Genomic DNA, 19,971 nt, shown 5'->3' with positions numbered 1-19,971 from the left:
AACAGGGGAGATTGAGGTGAGACATGAGGAGGAAATTCTGGAGTGTGAGGGTGGTGAGAGCCTGGCCCAGGTTGCCCAGGGAAGCTGTGGCTGCCCCATGCCTGGCAGTGTTGAAGGGCAGGTTGGATGGGGCTTGGAGCAACCTGGGCTGCTGGGAGGTGTCCCTGCCCATGCAGGGGGGTTGGAACTGGATGATTCTCTGATTCCTGCTGCTTGTTGATGCTCCCAAATAGAAGTTGCTGGAGCTCTCCTGGCAGCCATAGTGAAATACCTCCAACATGAGCTCCTCAGCACTGCTGTGCCCTCTGGACCAGCTCAAGCTGCTTTCAGAAGCAGGGTGTGAAGCCAGCAAGCCCCAGGACACAAGACTCCTTGCAGGTAAAGTCCCCCAGCCCCACCATGGGGTCTTGAGCACTGGGAACCCCCTTGGTGGGTGGGGGAGGCTCCAACTGCCAACCATGAAGACAACAAGACATTCCAGTTAATGGAAACAAGTCTTTATTAAGTAACTTTTAATATCAGAAAAATAAAACTCTTATAATTCTCTTTACAGCAAATATATAATATCAGTGCTTTGGCCATCATAAGTTAAAGGCCCTTTATCATAAAATATATGGTTTTTAAACTTTACTCAAATTGAATTTATAATCCCTATGACCTCCCTACATATACATAACAAAAAAAAAAAAAGTGTAGTAAAATTAGCAAATACTAAACTAGGTGGAGAGACTTTGCTCCTCCTGAAGTGGGTGGTTGACAGAAAGGGGCCAACACACCTCACCCCTCTCTGTTCCTTGGCTGATTCGTTGCCACGTCCGAGGCAAGAAAATACAAAAACAAACAAACAAACAAAAAAATCTCCATCCTGCTCGAGTGAACCTTTTGTTCAGAGGCTTCTCCAGGACTGCAGCTAGAGGTTAGGCTTCAAAATACTGACATGGAACTATTCCTACGAGCAATTCTAGGCTTTAAAAGTTAAGCAGTACGTAATAACGCCCTCAAAAGGCAACTCTTTGAGGCTGGAAAACAAAACCCAAAAGAAATCAAATAAAAACCGTTGATCTGTAAACTTCGGATACGAAATGTAACTCTTTCAAGTGGAAATAAAAAACACCATTTTTCTGTAGGTTTACTAGTTCAATACAGGTAGAATCTCTTTTTTTTTTTTTTTTTCCATCTTTTTTGTTTCGTTTCAGAAAAAAAAAAAGCTTCATCTTGGGGAAAATAATGCTTCAAAAAAAACCCCCTAAAACGATAGAAAAAAATCCACCGGAACTCCACGTTGTGTCTTTTGTTGGTGTTGGTTGAAGAATTTGCCAGCCCGGATTTGGGAATGAAGGTGGAAAGAAAGGAAACCGAAAGAGCTTGAAACATCCGCAGGTTGAAATGGAAGAAGCCCCTTCAAAAAGATTAAGGGTTGGTGGTTGGTTTGGTTTTTTTTTTCTCCTTATGATTGGAAAGACACTTTTTGAAATGAAGTCACCTGGTTTGCAGGGCCCCCGTGGCATGGATGACACCAGGACACACAACTTCCCTCCTTCCCATCCCCCCAACCCCCCCCCCATCTTTTTTATTTTTTTCCCTTTTCCTTACTAAAAATAAAATCTACATCTATGTGCAAGACAAGTCGGGATCGAACGTAAAAAAAACGCTTCACATTTTGAACTGTTAACCTCTAAAAAATGTCATTTAAGAAGAGCTTGATGGGCCTGATGAACGGAATGTCGGCGTCCTCGCTGAGCAGTGGGAGTGTGTGCATCCCAGAGCCTTTCCTGGAGCTGGGCTGAAACCACAGCCAGGCTTTTTTTTTCCACACCATGGGTAGGAATTCCCAAATGGAGCTTCTCCTGATCCTCTCAACACCTGGAGGTACCCTGGGCAGCTTCTCACCCTCCCTCTCCTGAAATTGATTACCTGAACCTGGTCACCCATTCCAAGAAATCAAAACTACGCTTTAAAAAAAAAACAAAACAAAAACCCCAAACACAACAACAACAAAAAAAACCCCGAAGAACCAAACGAAGGTATTTTTGCAACGCTGAAGAATTAGGCAGAAGTCATTGGACAAAGCAAAAAAAAAAAAAAAAGTTCCCCAAACCTGTTTTTCAAAAACTGGCAGTGTAAAGAAGGCAGCGTTGGAAGTGTTGGTTGATATCTTGCTAATGCCACAAGCCCTCGGCGGCAGACGAGCGCTCCTGGGGACGGGTACCCAGGCTCCTGGTTGCCAGCACGCCTCAGAGATCCTTCCGAAAGCCTGGACCATTTGGTTTGTGTTGTGTCATCGAGGAAAACTTCCCCTGGACATCCCACCAGCTGGACCTCTGCTGAACGTGCCGTCTGCTTACACTGAGACCACCTAGGTTTAGTGTTACCGTAGCAGCCTTTGGAGAAAGTCAACTTGTTATTCACAACTTCAGCCTAATCCCAAGAAAGCCCAACAGTCAGAATTCATGAGGAAGTTTACTAAGAGGGTACCATGACACCCATGCCTTGAAGTGTTTTGTGTGTTGTTTTTTTTTTTTAAAAAGTCCCATATATAATAATATCTATATATATTTTAAGAGTGGATTTGGATTGCCTGAGTAACAGCGGCCTGGCAAACGGGACACACCGGCGTCTCCTTCTCACAGATCTTGTTGGCACACTCCATGCAGAAGAGGTTGTGGCCACAGGGGACCAGGGCTGCAATGACCTCACTCTCGAAGCAGATGACACAGTCGTGCTTCCGTCTGGACTCGGGGGGCGAGCTGGACGTGGAGCCACCATTGGAAGAGGAGTAGCTGTTGGTACCATTGGAGAAAGCAGGGATGTAGATGGGGAGGCCGGCTTGGTGGCCGGCGCTCGGTGGGTCGCTCCTCACTCTTCTGGCCAAGGGGTGCTCCAGACTTTCTGGGAACGTGGGTGACAGGCGAGGAGTAGATGGCTGGCTGCCTCGGCACGGAGGCTTGGTGGGACCGGCAGGGTCGTTCCCGAAGCCAGAGAGGGGGTTTACGGGTTCAAATGGGGTCCAAATGGTTTGGGAAGGTGTTGCTAAGGAGTCGTAGGCGGGAGAGTCGCCCGCGAGGTCTTCGGTGCCCACCGAGGGCAGCGTTTCTCCAAACCAGAAGTTGCCTGTGCTGAACGGACTGGTGGGGCTGAAGTCAGCCAATCTATTGCTTCCAAAATAGGAATCCGTGGAGCCGCTTCCCAAGGAGCTGGAGCTGTCGTTTCTATAATTAGAAATCATCCTGGTGCGGCTGGGAGGGACGGGATGAGAAGCCAGCCAGGCAGATCCCAGCGTGCCCCCTTCGAAGCTGACATCCGTGCCGTTGTAGTGGAAGTCGTTCTCCTCGTGGAGCTCGATGTAGTTCCCGGTGCGCATGGCGATGTGCATCTCGATCTCCTCCCGCGCCCGGTCCACGTTCTCGGGCATCCCGGTCACCTCGAAGACGGGCTCCTTGTCTCGGCTGGGAGTGACGATGTAGGTGTGGGTCTGCTGCTGGATTCTTTTGATGGTAGCTCCTTTGGGTCCAACCACCAGCCCAACCACCCGGTAAGGCACCCTGACTTGGACTGTGGTCTGGCCCGGCAGGTTGGGGCTGCAGGGCAGACCCCCCAGGGCAGGGCCGTTCTTGTTGCGCGACGCCCGGATCATGGAGAAGTGTTCAGCAGCTGAGAGGATTTCCCTTTTGGCCATGGCTACGTCCTCTTTCCGGCCGGTGACAACAAAGATGGGTTCTTCTCCACGAACGGGGGTCTTGATGTAAGTATTTGTCTTGGCCCTTAGTGCTTTGATTTTGCAACCTGTTGAAAGGAAACACAGGCAGGTTCAGCGAGAGGCCTCCGTTTAGAAAGCCACAAGAAAGCCATCTATTTTAAGCTGCTGGAGAGTTTCAAGAAACCCCAGGGTGAAACCAGAAGCAGCTGTTTTTATCTCTGCGAGCCACACTAGAGAAAGCAGTAACAACTTCTACCTGTGATTTCCAAACAGACCTCTTGACACGTAACGACCACAAACTATTTCTGCAACGGTCCTTGGGCTGCTCTAGCCCATCACCTCCTCCACCGCTCTTCAACGGTGAATCAACACGAGTGGCTTTTTCTCTAGGACAGCCACGTTATCCCACAAATACTGGTGGGCTGCTCTTTTTGCCCATTGCTTTGGGTGTCCTTCAGCTCTTTCTAAGATCTTGCAGGAGGAATAAAGGCTCACATGCAGGCCCTGAGCTCTGGTGCTGCCTGAGCCTTTTCCCTGCCAGGCATGACCTAAAAGCAAATTAAACATTTACAAAGGAGAGCAGGGTCTGTATCACAACCTGTGTAGGATATAGATAAAAGTTACTGATTTACTGAGAACTCTTTCTGTGCTTCCTGTTATCGATGGGTTATTTAAATCTTCCTCTTCCCTGTGGGATGAGGGAGCCACTCCTTGAACTGGCAAGTAGGAGCTCAAGCAGCTGGTTGCATGCAGATCAGGTTTATCATGTAATATGATGTGCCTACGTGGAACTTCTCTCTGTCACTGGGTAAACACAGCCTGAAAGGGAAGCAAAAAGCTCCTCAGACTCTTCTATTTGATTTTTGGGGGACTGAAGGATGGAGTTTGCCAGGACACAGGGGCAGCAGGTTCTTTTGATAAGGTGCTGCAGGCAGTTTGGCACAGGGCTCACAGGAGCAGCTTTCCCCCATCCCAGGGCTGGAAAAGCCAGCAGTGCAAAATTCAGAGAGACAAGCCAGGCTGTGACACCCAAGACAGTCACCTGGATTCAGTCTGAACTGGATTCAGTCCCTGTCAAAACCAATTCAGAAGCCTCAACATCACTTTAGAGCAAAACTCATCTCCAAACAACTCTCAGCAACATTTGCAGGCTGTGTTCTAAGGGTCACATGCAGAGTGGAGTTTATTTCCACTTCCCTTGATTTGAAGCACATGAAACAGTCTCTTGATTTTGGCAGGTCCCTGCACCTGAGGTGCCCACCAGCCACCACAGTTGTACAGTTCAAAAGCCAAAGATGCACTCGATTCAGGACTGAATGCTGATTAAAAAAATAGCAAATGTGCTGATGCTGGTTGGGAGAGAGGGAAGGAAGAGCCTGTTCTTGCAGGGCCCCTGCAGACAGCAAGGACAGAGGCTGAACACAACAGCCCTTTGTTTCCAGGCCACAGCTGGAGAGGAAGTTCATGATCTCCACCAGTTCTGGGAGGCCCTACCTCCACCAGAAGGCTGAGGGAGGAGCACGGCAGGGGCAGACCTGAGCCACCATCTGCAGCAGAGGACAAACCCCAAAGCCTCAAGCTCCCCCTCCAGCCCACCGAGATGGGCACTACTGCTCTGCTAGGTGAAAAAAAACCCAGGGGAAACCACTTCCTGCATCTTCATGGATACTCAGAAAAGATGAGGGGCAAATCTTTACCCCACAAGGATCCCCCAAAGTGCTGCTGCTGAAGTTTTCACCCCAATCAAGGCCTCTTTACAGGAAGACCTAAAATCAAACTCAGCCTCCTGACACACACCAGTTCTGCTCCAATTCACACAAATGACTTTCATTTACTCCACTGCACCCAGGTATCCTTATTTCCTAGGAATTGCAGAAGTGTTTTCAAAGAGAATACTGGGAGCATCTAGCATAATGTTTATATATATATAATATATATATATATATGATTCATTGTTATGTACCACAGTTCAGAAGCTGCTTAATTCCAGCTTCCCAAGTGCTTTCCCAAGCCTCACAGTTTACACTTCAGACAAGATTTTCCTGCTGTTTTAGGAACTCAAATTGAGATGGAAGCCTGGAGCTCCAGCTGCAAACTCCCAGAGGTTGCTTAGCCAGAGCCACATTCCCAAACCACCCCCCCCAGTGTGAGGAAAAGCCTTCTCCTTTCCCCCTCAGGCTGCAGAAGGACACGGATTAAGGTGGGCAGAGCTTGTCTTTGAAGGCATGGGTCACAACATCTAGAAAGCAAGAGGCTGAACACTCCCCTCGACTCCCTGCAGGGATGGAACAAGATTTTTGAACACTGCAAAGGTGGCTGCAATGGAAAGCTGACTCCACCAACCATCAACACTCCAACTTGGTGTGTGAAGTCGGGAGGAACCGAAGAAAGTCACCACAAGCAAACCCCAACATTTCTGAGTGAGTCAGTCAACGTGGCTGGGTTTTATTTGCAAGAAGGAGCCCTGGAAAACTCCCCCCCATCAGCCAGACATGTCAAAACACAAGGTCAGAGCCTCCCTCTACCAGGATGATCTTTGCTTTTCCTCAGCTGCTCTGGCTTCCCACCCTGCTCCATTAGTCACCACCCAGGAGGTGATGGGAGGCTCTGCTGATCTCCCAGCCCCTCGCCGACAGCTCACGGCCGTGATGACACGAGGTTGGCCAGCTATGGAGTCACACAGCCAAGGGATGAATCAAGAAGTTTCCTAACCTCCTGAGCTCGGGGAGACAAAGGGAAAAGAAAACACACCGCCCAACACTTGTGCAACACATCATCAGGTCATTGCAGGCAAGATTGGGAAGCACAGGGATCGAGCCTGAGGGGGAAGTTTTAAACTGGAAATTCAGTTTTATCCCAAGTTTCAAAGTCATTTTAGTTTTGGTTGATTCAAGACAAGTTACCATCCTTGGTTCAGCAGGACAAGCATTTCTGAGCAACCACAGCATGACAGATAGAATGGTTAAGGTTGGAAGGGACCTTAAAGATCATCTAGCGATGATGACCATGGGCAGGGACACCTCCCACTAGACCAGGTTCCTCCAAGCCCCATCCAACCTGGCCTTGGACACTTCCAGGGATGGGGCATCAACAACCTCCCTGGGCAGAGTTAAAGCAAAACCCTTTAGTTTTGCTTTCATGTAGGTAAAGACTGAGTTCCTTACCCAGGCCAAGCCCTGCAGGCAGTGTTCATCCTGCACCAGCTGATTTGCATCATTCTTCTCCAGCCTCCTCCCTGCTTTTTCCCCTGAAGAGGATGATTTGACCAAACATTTGAAACACACTGTGAACATTATACTCCCCAAGAAACTCAAGGGTAGCTCTGAAGGAATTGTTTACCTCATCCACTACCAATGTTAAATGATCAAATAATCCCTTATTAACAAAAGGTGAGAGGAAGACAAGAGGATTTCCCTCCCCACCTTGAAGTGAGAGTTAAGCCACAGCACCCACCCTCCTCAGCCAGCTCAGCCTTCACTCCACCTCTCACCTTTCATCATCAGGATGAGACACATCAAACCCAGTCTCAGGCCACTTGCTCCAGCAGGGAAAGTCCCTGATAGAGCCAAGTGACAGCCTGGGCTGGCCTGCCTTGCTCCATGCCAGCCAACCTGCTGCCCTGAGCCAAGAACCACCCAAAGATGCATCCCAGATTTCTCCTCTGCACAACCAGGGCAGTAGCCCAGGAGAAATGAAACCTTGGGAACAGGACAAGGCTTGAGGATCCCTTCATTGTGGGGTCTCTTCCAAACCTACACCAGGGGAAGGGAGCTCTTCAGACTTCCGAGTAACAACATTAGCAAAACACAGCCTGGAAAAAGCAGGGGGACACACCTCATATCCATGTGTCTCCTGCAGCTGGGAGACTGGGAATCCAAACCTTATCAGCATGTCTGTTTAACCTCAAATCCTTGATTACGTGGAGCTTTGGAAAAAAACCCAACAGTTTATCTCAATCACAGAACGGTTTGAGTTGGAAGAGACCTTAGAGACCATCTAGTTCCAACCCCCTGCATGAGCAGGGACACCTTCCACCAGATGAAGCTGCTCAGAGCCCCATCCAACCTGCCCTTGAATGCTTTCAGGGATGGGGCAGCCACAATCCACTGACAATACTGGTTGGTTCTTCCCTGCTCCTGCCTGGTACCCAGCTAAGGGTTCCAAACTGAGGACCTCCTGCAGACACACAGATCCAGTGGGAAGACACCAGCACCACCTGGGCTGTCCCAGAAGCAAGCAGGGTCAATCTGCATCAGCACCAGCTCACAAAGAACAATTTACTCCATGTTAAGCACGACTGCTCAACATATTTTTCAGAAGACTTGGTCACTCCCACTGGTGGGACAAGCTGCTTCTTCTTTTCCTTAAGCACAAACAGTGGTGCTGCTTCTTGTGCCACGGCTAAAAATACCTCTCCAGTTTGTCTGTCACTTCAAAAAAACTGATGGGGTCCATTTCTTCAGCTGCACTGGGACAGAAAAATGAAATCCTGAACTGTTTCATGGTTCAACCTCCTTAGGTTGGCTACATGAGCCAATGAAGACCAGAACATTTTTTTTTTGGCACTTCACTGGGTTATTAAAGCCATGAAATAGGACCCGTGGGCTGGTCAGTTCATAGACAAGACTCTGGTTACTATCACCTTTCACCTGAGATCAATTAATTCATCTCACACTTTTGTCTTTGTTCATGGACTGGAAAATTTCACCTCCTGACAAGCAGGTTGGTTTTTTTTTTTTTCACCTGGCTGTTGAGTCCAGGCAGCTGAGTCCAGGAAGATGAAGAAAATCATGTCTCTGCATTTGCAAAAGCTGCTGATCTGCACAAAACCTTCATCTTCCTACTCAGGCAGCCATTCATCACCCCCAGCATTTTGAGTTTAGGATTGAAGGTTGTAAAAAGGTTGCTTTGTAAGTTCTGGTGTTTTTTAACCCTTTCCAGAGCAAGCCCTGAACTTGGGAGAAGAATTTCCAAGTGGCATTTTTGGAAAGGAAGTTTTTGTTGCTTTTGATGGAGCTTTCACTGCAGGCAGAGGGTCAGAGATCTCATCACTGAGCATGGGATCCATCCTGGGGGCAGGACTAGACCAACCAGCAGCAGCTTCAAGAGGTAACAGTCTGCTCATTATTTGGGTTAATTAGCCAGTAAGATGAGGGCTCCCAGGTGACAACTAGACACAGTGGATGCTAGAGAGCTAACAAACATGAAGACACCAAGAGATGGGCACAGCTGGGATTTGCTCCAGCTCAGGGGGCAGGTTTGGAAACCAAAGGTGACAGTCCCCAAAGAGCAGGTGAGCTGCTTGATGGGGACAGGGATGTCCACAGATTTTAAGCAACAGCTGCTCTGTTCACCTAACCAATCAAAGAAAACTCCTCCCTGGTAGTACCCAAGCTGTGGTTCCTTGGAGGTGGCCACTTAAAAGATGTCCCTGAGCAAAGGCTTCTCCCACAGGCTCCCCCAGAACTTTGTGCTCCTGCTCTTCACCAGGTGGTATTTTTAAGATGACAGTTGCAACTCATCACAGTAGGGATTGTTCATGAGAACCCACCAAGCAGAGCTTCTTCTCAACCCCACGTGGGCATAAACCATCTTCCACCTCCAACTACAAGAAGCAATGCTACAAGCAGGTACCTCAGTGAGTAGAGGAGAAACAAAACCCTCACTGAGAGCCACCCTGACCAAGTTATTCCAGGAGAAAGAGAGATGACATCCAGGCCCTTTGAAGAAAAATAAAAATGAGAGCATTTTAAACCAAAGCCATTTTTCTCTGCCTTCTGACCCCCTCATTAACTTCCCACTGCAATCAAAGGCTTTGCATCGGGCTGCAGTTCCCTGTGGAACATTTCAGGATGACTCATGCTATATATAGCAACTGAGGCTGCTCCCAGCATGATTCCATCAAGCTTTCCCATTGCTGAGGAGCAACTGACCCCTCATTTTGCTTTGGATTTTCTACATGTACAAATGCTGAGATGATACATGACTCCTACTTGTCATCATCCAGCTGGAACTGCATGAAGGGCTTTCAGACAAGATACTGTCCAGACAAATACTTCAAGCTTGAGTGCAACAGATGGGGGAGCTGCACAGCCTCAGGCTTGCTGAGGACAACCTGGAGGTCTCAAGTACTTTATAAGCAAGTGCCAAGGAATCGTGGTCAACCACTCAGCTGTGCCAGACCACAGGGAGCAGAACTTTGGCCCCACTGCTGCCAAGCTAAGGGATGGGAAAAAAGGGCAGGGTGGTGAGACCCTGGCCCAGGTTGTCCAGGGAAGCTGTGGCTGCCCCATCCCTGGCAGTGTTGAAGGGCAGGTTGGATGGGGCTTGGAGCAACCTGGGCTGGTGGGAGGTGTCCCTGCTCATGGTTATCATCACTAGATGATCTTGAAGGTCCCTTCCAACCCAAACCATTCCATGATACTACGAGTCTATGAAGAGTCTTTGATGATGCTGAGAAGAAAGCTGCCCAAGGAAAGGCTGCTCCTAAGCTCTTGGAAACACCTCCCCCTTTTGGAAAGCAAAAGCCCTGGTTCCAAAACCATGTACAAACTCTTCAAGAAAGACTTCCTAGGTATGCAGCAATTTATCAATTGATTTATCTACCAAGTGTCAGCCTGCACATTGCTTCCTTCTACATGTCAGGCTGGGACAATCCATCAAATCAGCCATCTCACCAGCAGAGGAACACTCCAATTCTCAAGACAGATGGCAACTCAGTAAACAAGTTCCACGCAGCACAAGAGCCAGAGGGCAACAACTTGTATTATTAATGACTTGCCCTGCTGCAGCACCATCATTAAGGTAACAACTGCTGAGCAGAATTAGCAAGATCCAGGAGTAGGAAAGCAAGAGTTAGAAGAGAGGGAGTGTTGTCCAACAAACAACTCCTGGAAAAAAAGTCTGAAGTAAAAACATTCATCTAGTGAATTCAACAGTTTGGTACAAGCAGTGGTGCTGGGGAGGCTGATCTCACAAGGAGGGTATGAAAGGGACTACCTGAAAGAGAGAAAAGCAAGACATTCTTAAAGAGTAACTGAAGTTGGAAACAAATGCTTCAATTAGAACTTTCTGGACTCTTCTTTTGATTAAAGAAAAATGTTCTAGTGCTCAGCAGCCTTTTTTGTTTGGTTTGGTTACAGCACGTTCACAACCCAATCCCTGGTAAATTTTTGATGCCTGCAGTGGAGAGTTGGCCCTGTGGGGTGGAGATACTGCATCAAAACCAAAGTGAAGATCTGTGAGATACCCAACACTTGGTTCTAGACAAAGTTTCTCTTCCAGAAATTCAGACTACAGAAAAGAGGGTAAGGGGGGCTGAGAGAGGGAAACACAAAACATCTGCTGACTTCACCAACAGCTTAAAAAAACCTCCCTGTTTTCTCATGCCACAGGTTCATCTAGGGCAGCTCAGCACATGCCTCAGGACTTTTTTTGGTGTGTATGGTATAAACTTCAAAATCCTGATTTAGAACACTGCCCTTTTTTTGCAAGAAAAACAAAAGGATGAGAAAGGAGCATTTTGTCTCACGAGATTTGTATTCTTTTAACGTCAGCTTCATCTAAAAATCTTCCTGGTCTTGAGATGTTACCATCTCCAGCACTTCCAGCAGGCTGCACAAGGAGAAAGACCCCCCTGCAAGGTGCTGGGTGTGCTTCCCACCCAGCCAGGCAGGCAAGAGCAGCTTTTATGACTGAGGATTTATGATCCCAGCTGGAGAACTTGCACCCTCCTGACACGCTCTGCAACTCGAGCTGGATCTCTGCATAGCACGGCTGACAAAGAGCAGAACTGAAATGATGGTTGTCGTGCAGCAACCAGAGCAAGAAGCCACTGAAACTTCAGCAGTGATTTCACACTGTGCCAGGCCATGGTTTGCTCACGTGCTTCGGTTCCTGGAGTTCCAGGCTCTCAAATAAATGATGAGACTTCAGCTTCTTTGATTTTAACAAATAGCTTTTGTAGTGGATTTAGATCACAGGCTGGTTTGGGTTGGAAAGGACCTGAAAGATCATCCAGTTCCAACCCCCTGCATGGGCAGGGACACCTCCCACCAGCCCAGGCTGCTCCAAGCCCCATCCAACCTGCCCTTCAACACTTCAGAGATGGGGCAGCCACAGCTTCTCTGGGCAACCTGGGCCAGGGTCTCACCACCCTCACACCAAAGAATTTCCTCCTCATGTCTCACCTCAATCTCCCCTCTTCTAGTTTAAAGCCATGACTCCTTGTCCTCTCACTCCCTGCCCTTGTCCCAAGTCCCTCCCCAGCTTTCCTGGAGCCCCTTCAGGCACTGGAAGGTGCTCTAAGGTCTCCCTGGAGCCTTCTCTTCTCCAGGCTGAACACCCCAACTCTCCCAGCCTGTCTCCAGAGCAGAGCTGCTCCAGAGCAGAGCTGCTCCAGCCCTCTCAGCATCTCTGTGACCCTTCTCTGGACCCTCTCCAGCAGCTCCATGTCCTTGTGTTGGGGTCTCCAGAACTAGACTCAGCTCTTCAAGTGGGGTCTCACGAGACCCAAATAAAGGGGGAGAATCACCTCCCTTGGCCTGCTGGCCACACTGCTTCTGGTGCATCCCAGGGCAGGCTTGGCTTTCAACAACACAACTCATGTTTTCTTTCAGTCTTTACATGGAGCCATTTCATACAGCATTTGATAACCTGCTTGTGAGAGAAGATGCAAAAAAACCTTAAGTGTAACTGCCTTTTCAGCTGTCACTTCAAACCAGGTAGCTGGATCTGTGGCTTTTGTTGGCTGGGGCAACCAAGTGACATGGAGCTGTGTGATGACTTTAGTCATGCCAGTTCAGTTTATTCTCAAGAGTGGAAATCTTAGGCATCCAGTTTTGTTTTTAAAAAAAAACCACCACCCCACAATATGGAATTCAGACTAGTTAGCTGTGCTTATGCTGACTGCTTCTTACAAGTCAATTAATAACCAGTCAGGGCTGAGTCAGTATTGTCAGTAACTCAGTAACGTGGAGACATAAAACCAGACCATTTTTTTTCTGAAAGATCAATGATTATCTGACCATAGGACAGCTATGCCTTGTACTCAGTATTTGCTCCAGGATTGTTTTAAGCCCTGTTTCCACTCCCCCAAGAGTAGAAGCTTTTGATTTGGCTGGTCAGCTATGCTAGTTATCACCTACTAACTTACCAAAATTCCATGTCTTTTTGCTTCAAGTTACAGGACTATTTTGAGCCAAGTGGTATTTTGCTCAAGAGCCCATGTTCAAAGAGTAAAAAGGATCATTAAATATGCATACAAATGTTATTTTAGTTGCAAGGCAGATTTGTCATTATTGATTTGATCAGTGAAATGGGATGATATCATTCCTCCTCCTCTTACTCATCTGGGGTCTGGGGACTGCCCTGCCCCTTTCAAGTTCTGCAGCCATCAGCTGAAGAAACAGAAGCACCAGGCTTCAGAGTTCAGTAGTTTCAACTTGGAGTGATGTCTGAAGGAGAAAAAAAAAACCCACCATGGGCAGCTTCATCAAGGACAGAAAGACTTGGAAAAAAATCACATTACTTGGAGATTCACAATGCTGGAATGCATTAGCAAATCTATTCCAACAGGGATCATCCAAAGACAGTTACACTCAGGAATGAAGCTTCTCTTCACAAGACAGATTTTTGTCCCTTCAGGTTTTCTGTTCATGCCTTCAGACACCAACCCCTTTCTTTTGCATGATTCAAATGAGCTTTTAGTGTTCAAACATGTCTTTTTTTTGTGTGTGTTTGTGAACAAAGCAGTAGAGGGGCACTGAAGACTCCTGTTAAACTTGTCAGGTCCTTCTCAAGGCCCACCAGGATCACCACAGAAAAATCCCCATCCCCAACCTTCTGTATAAGCAACACATTTTCAGGTGATCCACAGCAAAACCTGTACGAGTCCTTCCCACGATTTAGAGAAGAAAACAAAACCTCCCAAGTGAGACTGAACTCCTGGAGGTCCAAGTCTGGACACATGTTTCTAGAATTTGGGGCATACACCCTATGCCAGCTTTTCTCAGGCAAACGAGGTCACACTCCTCAGCAGTGCAGCTTGTTTTCTGGCTACCACTCCTCAACAGCACCTTCTCCAGCTGGATTTTTCTTGTTTCAACCCATGCAACTTTGTGCTTGCAGGATCTGTGGCTGCTGACAGCAAAGGAAGTCACTTTTCTGACCAACATGATGACTGGCCAACTGACTGGAGGTTGGATTCAACAACTAGTTCAAATTCATCCAGGAAGCCTGTTCAATGCCATGAATGGAATCTAGTTTTCCTGGCTCCCAGTCACATGCCTTAACATGAATAAAAGGACACAAATATATTTTCCTTTGTTGTTCACCTTTGAGATTCTTCCACTTCAAAGCCTACAAAGAATTCTATTACTCTCCCCCAGCTGTCTGTCAGCTTGAATTTTGGGGGGAGGGGGAGCAAAGAATGAGGGAAGGTTGAAAACTTTGGGGGATTTAGAAAACCAACTAAAAATTGAACAGCTCAAAAAAAACCTCCCAGGATTCAGAAATACTATTTTTTTTTGGTAACAAAAAAAGGAACAAACACCTACTATTCATGAAAGGAAAATCTTATTAAGCCTTTTCCAGTGCTTTTTACAGTGATGTAAATGCTCCCAGCAGCAGGTTACAAACACTGTCACAGCTGCAACCCAGCAGCCTCCACTGCAGCTTCACCAGAAAACCCATCAACCACAAGGTCCATTTTCAGTCCCCACCTTCTCTGTAGCTGTGACATGTCACATGCACAGCCACCAGCATGGATACCCACATGGCAACCTCCCTCCCCCCCCCAGAGCAGGGCTGAGGGGGCACCACTTCACCCCCTTCCAGTGCTCCATTTATTTCTGAAACTTGCACCTAACTGGAAAAAAAAAAAGAAGTGATGTTAAATGCAAGCACTGGGGGGTTTTTTTGCCTGTTTACAGCTCTCTTGGGAATCAAGGGCTCCTTCAGTGCCTGGAAATCCTCTTCCTCTGTGCAAAGAAATGAAATCTGGATGAAGGATACGATGGAATTCTGGTTATCATTCCTCTTTTCCAGTGAGGGGGGTAGAATTTGGAATAAACATGCTTTCAGACACAGCAGTCAGGCCTCCAGCAAAGCCTAGCTCAACCTCAGCATTCCTGGTATTTCAGAGCTGATGTTTTCAGGCTGCAGACGTTTCAAGTTCTTTTTGTACCTCACAAAGACAGCAACAGAACATAAACTTCATCTTCGTGAAAACCCACCAGAAGTAACATTCCAATTGCATCAGCCTTACATAATTAGATATTAAAGTATTACAGCACCCAGGAGTCTGGCATAAAACTTCAGCTGAACTTCTCCAAGCTCATGCAACCAGCTGGTGATGACGTGGGCTAGGAAGGGAATAGGCAGCATCTTCTTTTTTTGAAGAGAGGGAGGAAGGATGGGTGAAGGATGCAGCTCCATCCAGCCTGAGGATGCTTCACTGGGCTGGAGCACAGACCCATGAGGAGCAGGTGGATCAGAGAGCAAGAGCCTCTGGGCCATGCAAGGAGCCTGCACAGCTCTGGGCCATCAAAGGAGATGCCAGGACTAGTAGTTTTAAGAAATGGGCCAAATACTTAGTGGAACTAACACAGTTTAACCTCAGTTGGTCTCCCAAGTATAAGTCTGCACTAAATGAGAATTCAGAAGGACCTTTTCACCCAAAGCTTTCATGCAAATAGATTTGGTAACAAGTTTCTTAGCTCTCCCTCCACTCCTTCTGCTCCTTTTTTCTAGCCCCAGTTCTTCCTACGATACAATCCCTCCCCACCAAGGCTAAATACTTGTATCACAAGTGTGACATCAGATATGAACTAAAAGCAGAAGCAGCAAACGAAGCCTTCAGGAACAACCATCCTATTTTTATGCCAACTCTATTATCTTGGAAGTGTCTCAAAGTACTGAAATACACCCAGCAGAGAACACTCCTGAGCTGGTGGAGAATAAACACAGCAGCCTAATCAGCCCTCAGAGCCCAGCAGTTTGTGTTTCTCTTTTAGAGGACTCAGAGGAATAACTGTTTTCAGTTCTGTTTTCCACCCCCCCACGCCCCCCCCGCCTGCCATCCCCAGTGAGACACCAGCAAAGTCTCCAGAGATGTAAAATACTTCTTTCTTGGAAAATGTAACTTCTGCTTGAAGGGAACAGAGTCGTCTGGCATCAGAGGAAGCTACCTGCCCATTTCTACACCCACCCCTGAGCCAAACTGCTCCAAAGCCTCCCAAAAGTCAAGGTAGGAACAGAAAACAAAAGCCTGCCTTGGTGCATCTCGGTGCTCAGCGGGCAGCTCTGGAGCACCACCTGGGTTTGGAAAGGTTTTAATACTTCTTCCATGCTCAAGAAACAAGAAAAGGAACAAAAGCCACATTGATGGAGAGAGAGAGAGAGAGGGAGCAGACAGCACAACCGCTATCTGAGCCCATCAGCAAACGAGACACACCACCCCCAAAGCCATGAAGAACAAGACAGAAAGGGAAGAGGAAGAGAGCAGCGACTCCTTTGTCTGCATTTCCACACCTACCCCTGACACTGCTGCTCGTGGGATGTGAGTTATCTATATATACCCATCTATAAAAAGGGCTTTTAAAAGAGGGTTCACCACCAGAAAGCTGGGGTGAAACGTCCTCTTTATAACTCATAGGATGGTTTGGGTTGGAAGGGACCTTCAAGATCATCTAGATCCAACCCCCCTGCATGGGCAGGGACACCTCCCACCAGCCCAGGTTGCTCCAAGCCCCATCCAACCTGCCCTTCAACACTGCCAGGGCTGGGTAACTCCTCCGAGCACTGCTCCCCTGAGATCTCTCATGCAAGGCTGACGAGGGCAGCGACATCCCCCATGTCACCTTACCCTCAGGCCGCACCAGGGAAGCAGGGAGTGGAGCAAGAGCCATCAACAGGAAGCCGCAAGCCCGGCAGAAGGAGGACAAGGGCTTTCACCCAGACAAGGGCTGCACGTGGCTCCTTTCTCCATCCCTCCGGCTCCCGAGGCCCCACTTGCTCTGGACCAGGGCGGGGGGGATTCTGCCTGGGCTGCGGGGCCAGCCAGTGACAGCCCTTCACCCCAAAAAGGGCTTGGTACAAACAGGGTCCCAAGTTCCTAGGGTGCGAGAAGCAAGCTCCTGGCTGGAGACCCCCAGGCCGAGGTGCCTACTGAAGGCAAAGCCCCTTCCAACATCTCCCTGGGAACATCCCAAGTATCTATCTAGATGGATGCATCTACCCGCCGCGTTTTAACACCTCCAACGACCCAAGGCCCCAGCTAACCCGGCCTCAGCTCGCAGCTCCTCGGGCACATCAGCCCTTGGGGAAGCCGGGGCTGGGGAGGGGAGAGGCAGCCCCGGGGGCACCGGGACGGCCGGGGGGCTCCTCCAGCCGGCCCTGGGGGAACCGGGACGGCCGGGGGGCTCCTCCAGCCGGTCCCGGGGGGGCTCCTCCAGCCGGCCCCGAGCCCGCACAGCCCGGGGAGAGCCCTGCACCCCTGCCAGGGGCGGCGGGGCCGGGCTGGGCCTCCCCTCTCCCTGCCTCCCTCCCCGCCGGCCCGTCCCGCCCCGCGGGGGCCCCGCACTCACCCTGGCGCCCCACGATCTCGGCCACATGCTCGGAGCTGGGCACGGGCACGCACTCGGTGGTGTTGACGCTCTTTCGGCGCAGCAGGGCCGCCTGCTCCCCGCCCGGGCCCGCCGCCGCCGCCCCGCCGCCGCCGCAGGCGTGGGCCAGCATCGCCGCCATCATGCCCGCAGGCTCCTCCGCCCCGCACGCCGCTCCCGCCGCCGCCGCCTCCCGCGCATCGAAGGGCGGCGAGAGCAGGACGGAGCCCAGCGCCGGCAGCAGCGGGAGCGGCCGGGAGGGCGAGGAGGACGAGGAGAACAGCAGCAGCGCGGCCGCCTCCTCCTCCTCCTCCTCCTCGTCCTCCCCGGCCAGCAGCTCCTCCTCCAGCTCCAGGTCTCCCTCGTCCCCCGCCGCCGCCTCCTCCTCCTCCTCCTCCTCCTCCTCCCCGCGGGGCTCAGCCGGCGCCGCCCAGCCCTCCCGCCGCCGCCGGGCCGGCCCTGGGCCGCAGCCGGCGGGCAGATGGCGGAGGCCGAGGCCGGCCAAGCGCTGCCGGAGCAGCAGCAGCGGGGGGCGGGGAGGCGGGGGAGGCCGGGGAGGAGGCGGCTCGGCGGGCCGGGCGGCGGGGGAGGCGGCGGCGCTGCCGCTCGGCATGGCGGGCCGGGCCGGGCCTAGGGGCGCGGGGCAGCCATGGCGGGGCTGGGCGCGGCGGCGGCCGCGGCTCCTCACGGCGCCCGGCGGCCCATGGCGCTCGCGTCCCTTCGGCGGCGGCCGCGGGAGGGAGGGAGGGAGGGAGGGAATGGGGGTGAGGGGAAGGGGGGTGCGGGGAGGCGGGGCGGCCCCGCCTGCGGCTGCCGGCAGCGCCATTGGGCGGCGGGGGATGGGGCTGGGCGGGCCCGGGGCGGCGGGGGCGGGAGGGGTGCGGGGTCCTCAGGGATGGGGGGGCCCGGGAGGGGATGTGGGATCCTCAGGGATATGGGGACCCTGGAGGGGATGCAGGATCCTGGGGATGGGGGGGCCCGGGAGGGGATGTGGGATCCTTGGGGGGGGGGGGGCGGGAGGGGTGCGGGATCCTCAGGGATAGGGGGGCCCAGGAGGGGATGCGGGATCCTTGGGATGGGGAGGGCCCAGGGCTGTGAGGGGATGCGGGATCCTCAGGGATATGGGGGGGCCCGGGAGGGGATGTGGGATCCTTGGGATCTAGAGGCCTGGGAGGGGATGCGGGATCCTTGGGATATGGGGACCTGGGAGGGGATGTGGGATCCTCAGGAATGGGGGGGCCCAGGAGGGGATGTGGGATCCTCGGGGGGGGGGGGGGCGGGAGGGGATGTGGGATCCTTGGTGGGGGGGGGGCGGGAGGGGATGCGGGATCCTCGGGATGGGGGGGGCGGGAGGGGTGCGGGATCCTCGGGATGGGGGGGCCCGGGAGGGGATGCGGGATCCTCAGGGATGGGGGGGCCCAGGAGGGGATGTGGGATCCTTGGGGGGGGGGGCCCGGGAGGGGATGCGGGATCCTTGAGATGGGGGGGGGGGAGGGGTGCGGGATCCTCAGGGATATGGGGACCCTGGAGGGGATGCAGGATCCTCAGGGATGGGGGAGCCCAGGAGGGGATGCGGGATCCTTGGGGGGGGGGGGCCCTGGGAGGGGATGCGGGATCCTTGGGATGGGGGGACCCGGGAGGGGATGTGGGATCCTCAGGGATGTGGGGACCCGGGAGGGGATGTGGGATCCTCAGGGATGTGGGGACCCGGGAGGGGATGTGGGATCCTCAGGGATGTGGGGACCCGGGAGGGGATGTGGGATCCTCAGGGATATGGGGACCCAGGAGGGGATGCGGGACCCCTCAGGGATATGGGGGGGCCCAGGAGGGGATGTGGGATCCTTGGGGGGGGGGCCCGGGAGAGGATGCGGGATCCTCAGGGATATGGAGACCCTGGAGGGGATGCGGGATCCTCAGTAATGGGGGGGCCCAGTAGGGGATGTGGGATCCTTGGAGGGGGGGCCCAGGAGGGGATGCGGGATCCTCGGGATGGGGGGGGGCGGGATGGGTGCGGGATCCTTGGGGGGGGGGGGGAGCAGGAGGGGATGTGGGATTCTCAGGGATATGGGTACCCGGGAGGGGATGCGGGATCCTCAGGAATGGGGGGGCCCATGAGGGGTTGTGGGATCCTTGCGGGGGGGGCCAGGAGGGGATGCGGGATCCTCGGGATGGGGAGGGCCCAGGGGTGTGACGGGATGCGGGATCCTCAGGGATGGGGAGACCCAGGAGCGGATGTGGGATCCTTGGGATGGGGAGGCCCGGGAGGGGATGCGGGATCCTTGGCGGGGGGTGGGGTGGGAGGGGATGTGGGATCCTCAGGGATATGGGGACCTGGGAGGGGATGTGGGATCCTTGGGATGGGGGGGGCCCGGGAGGGGATGCGGGATCCTCGGGGTGGGGAGACCCGGGAGGTGTGAGGGGATGCGGGATCCTCAGGGATATGGGGATCCGGGAGGGGATGCGGGATCCTTGGGATGGGGGGGGCGGGAGGGGATGTGGGATCCTTGGGGGGGGGGACCCGGAGGGGATGTGGGATCCTTGGGGGGGGGGGGGCGGGAGGGGTGCGGGATCCTTGGGATGGGGAGGGCCCAGGGCTGTGAGGGGATGCGGGATCCTCGGGGTGGGGGGGGGCGGGAGGGGATGTGGGATCCTTGGGGGGGGGGCCCAAGA

General features: G+C 52.2%; 1 protein-coding gene across 1 annotated transcript; it reads right to left on the bottom strand.

The window, feature by feature from the left end:
* Positions 1-475: 475 nt before the first annotated feature.
* Positions 476-18,008, bottom strand: MEX3C (mex-3 RNA binding family member C). Its single transcript, XM_051642489.1, has 2 exons — positions 17,284-18,008; positions 476-3,783 (listed from the first exon to the last, which is right to left on the bottom strand). The coding sequence occupies exons 1-2, from the start codon at positions 17,912-17,914 to the stop codon at positions 2,558-2,560; spliced, it is 1,857 nt and encodes a 618-aa protein (XP_051498449.1). The 5' UTR covers positions 17,915-18,008; the 3' UTR covers positions 476-2,557.
* Between the last annotated feature and the right edge of the window lie 1,963 nt (positions 18,009-19,971).

This window comes from Apus apus, chromosome Z (genome assembly GCF_020740795.1).
Source record: "Apus apus isolate bApuApu2 chromosome Z, bApuApu2.pri.cur, whole genome shotgun sequence".
Taxonomy (NCBI): domain Eukaryota; kingdom Metazoa; phylum Chordata; class Aves; order Apodiformes; family Apodidae; genus Apus; species Apus apus.
The sequence above is the reverse complement of the archived record's forward strand: the minus strand, read 5'-3'. Positions and strand labels throughout refer to the sequence as shown.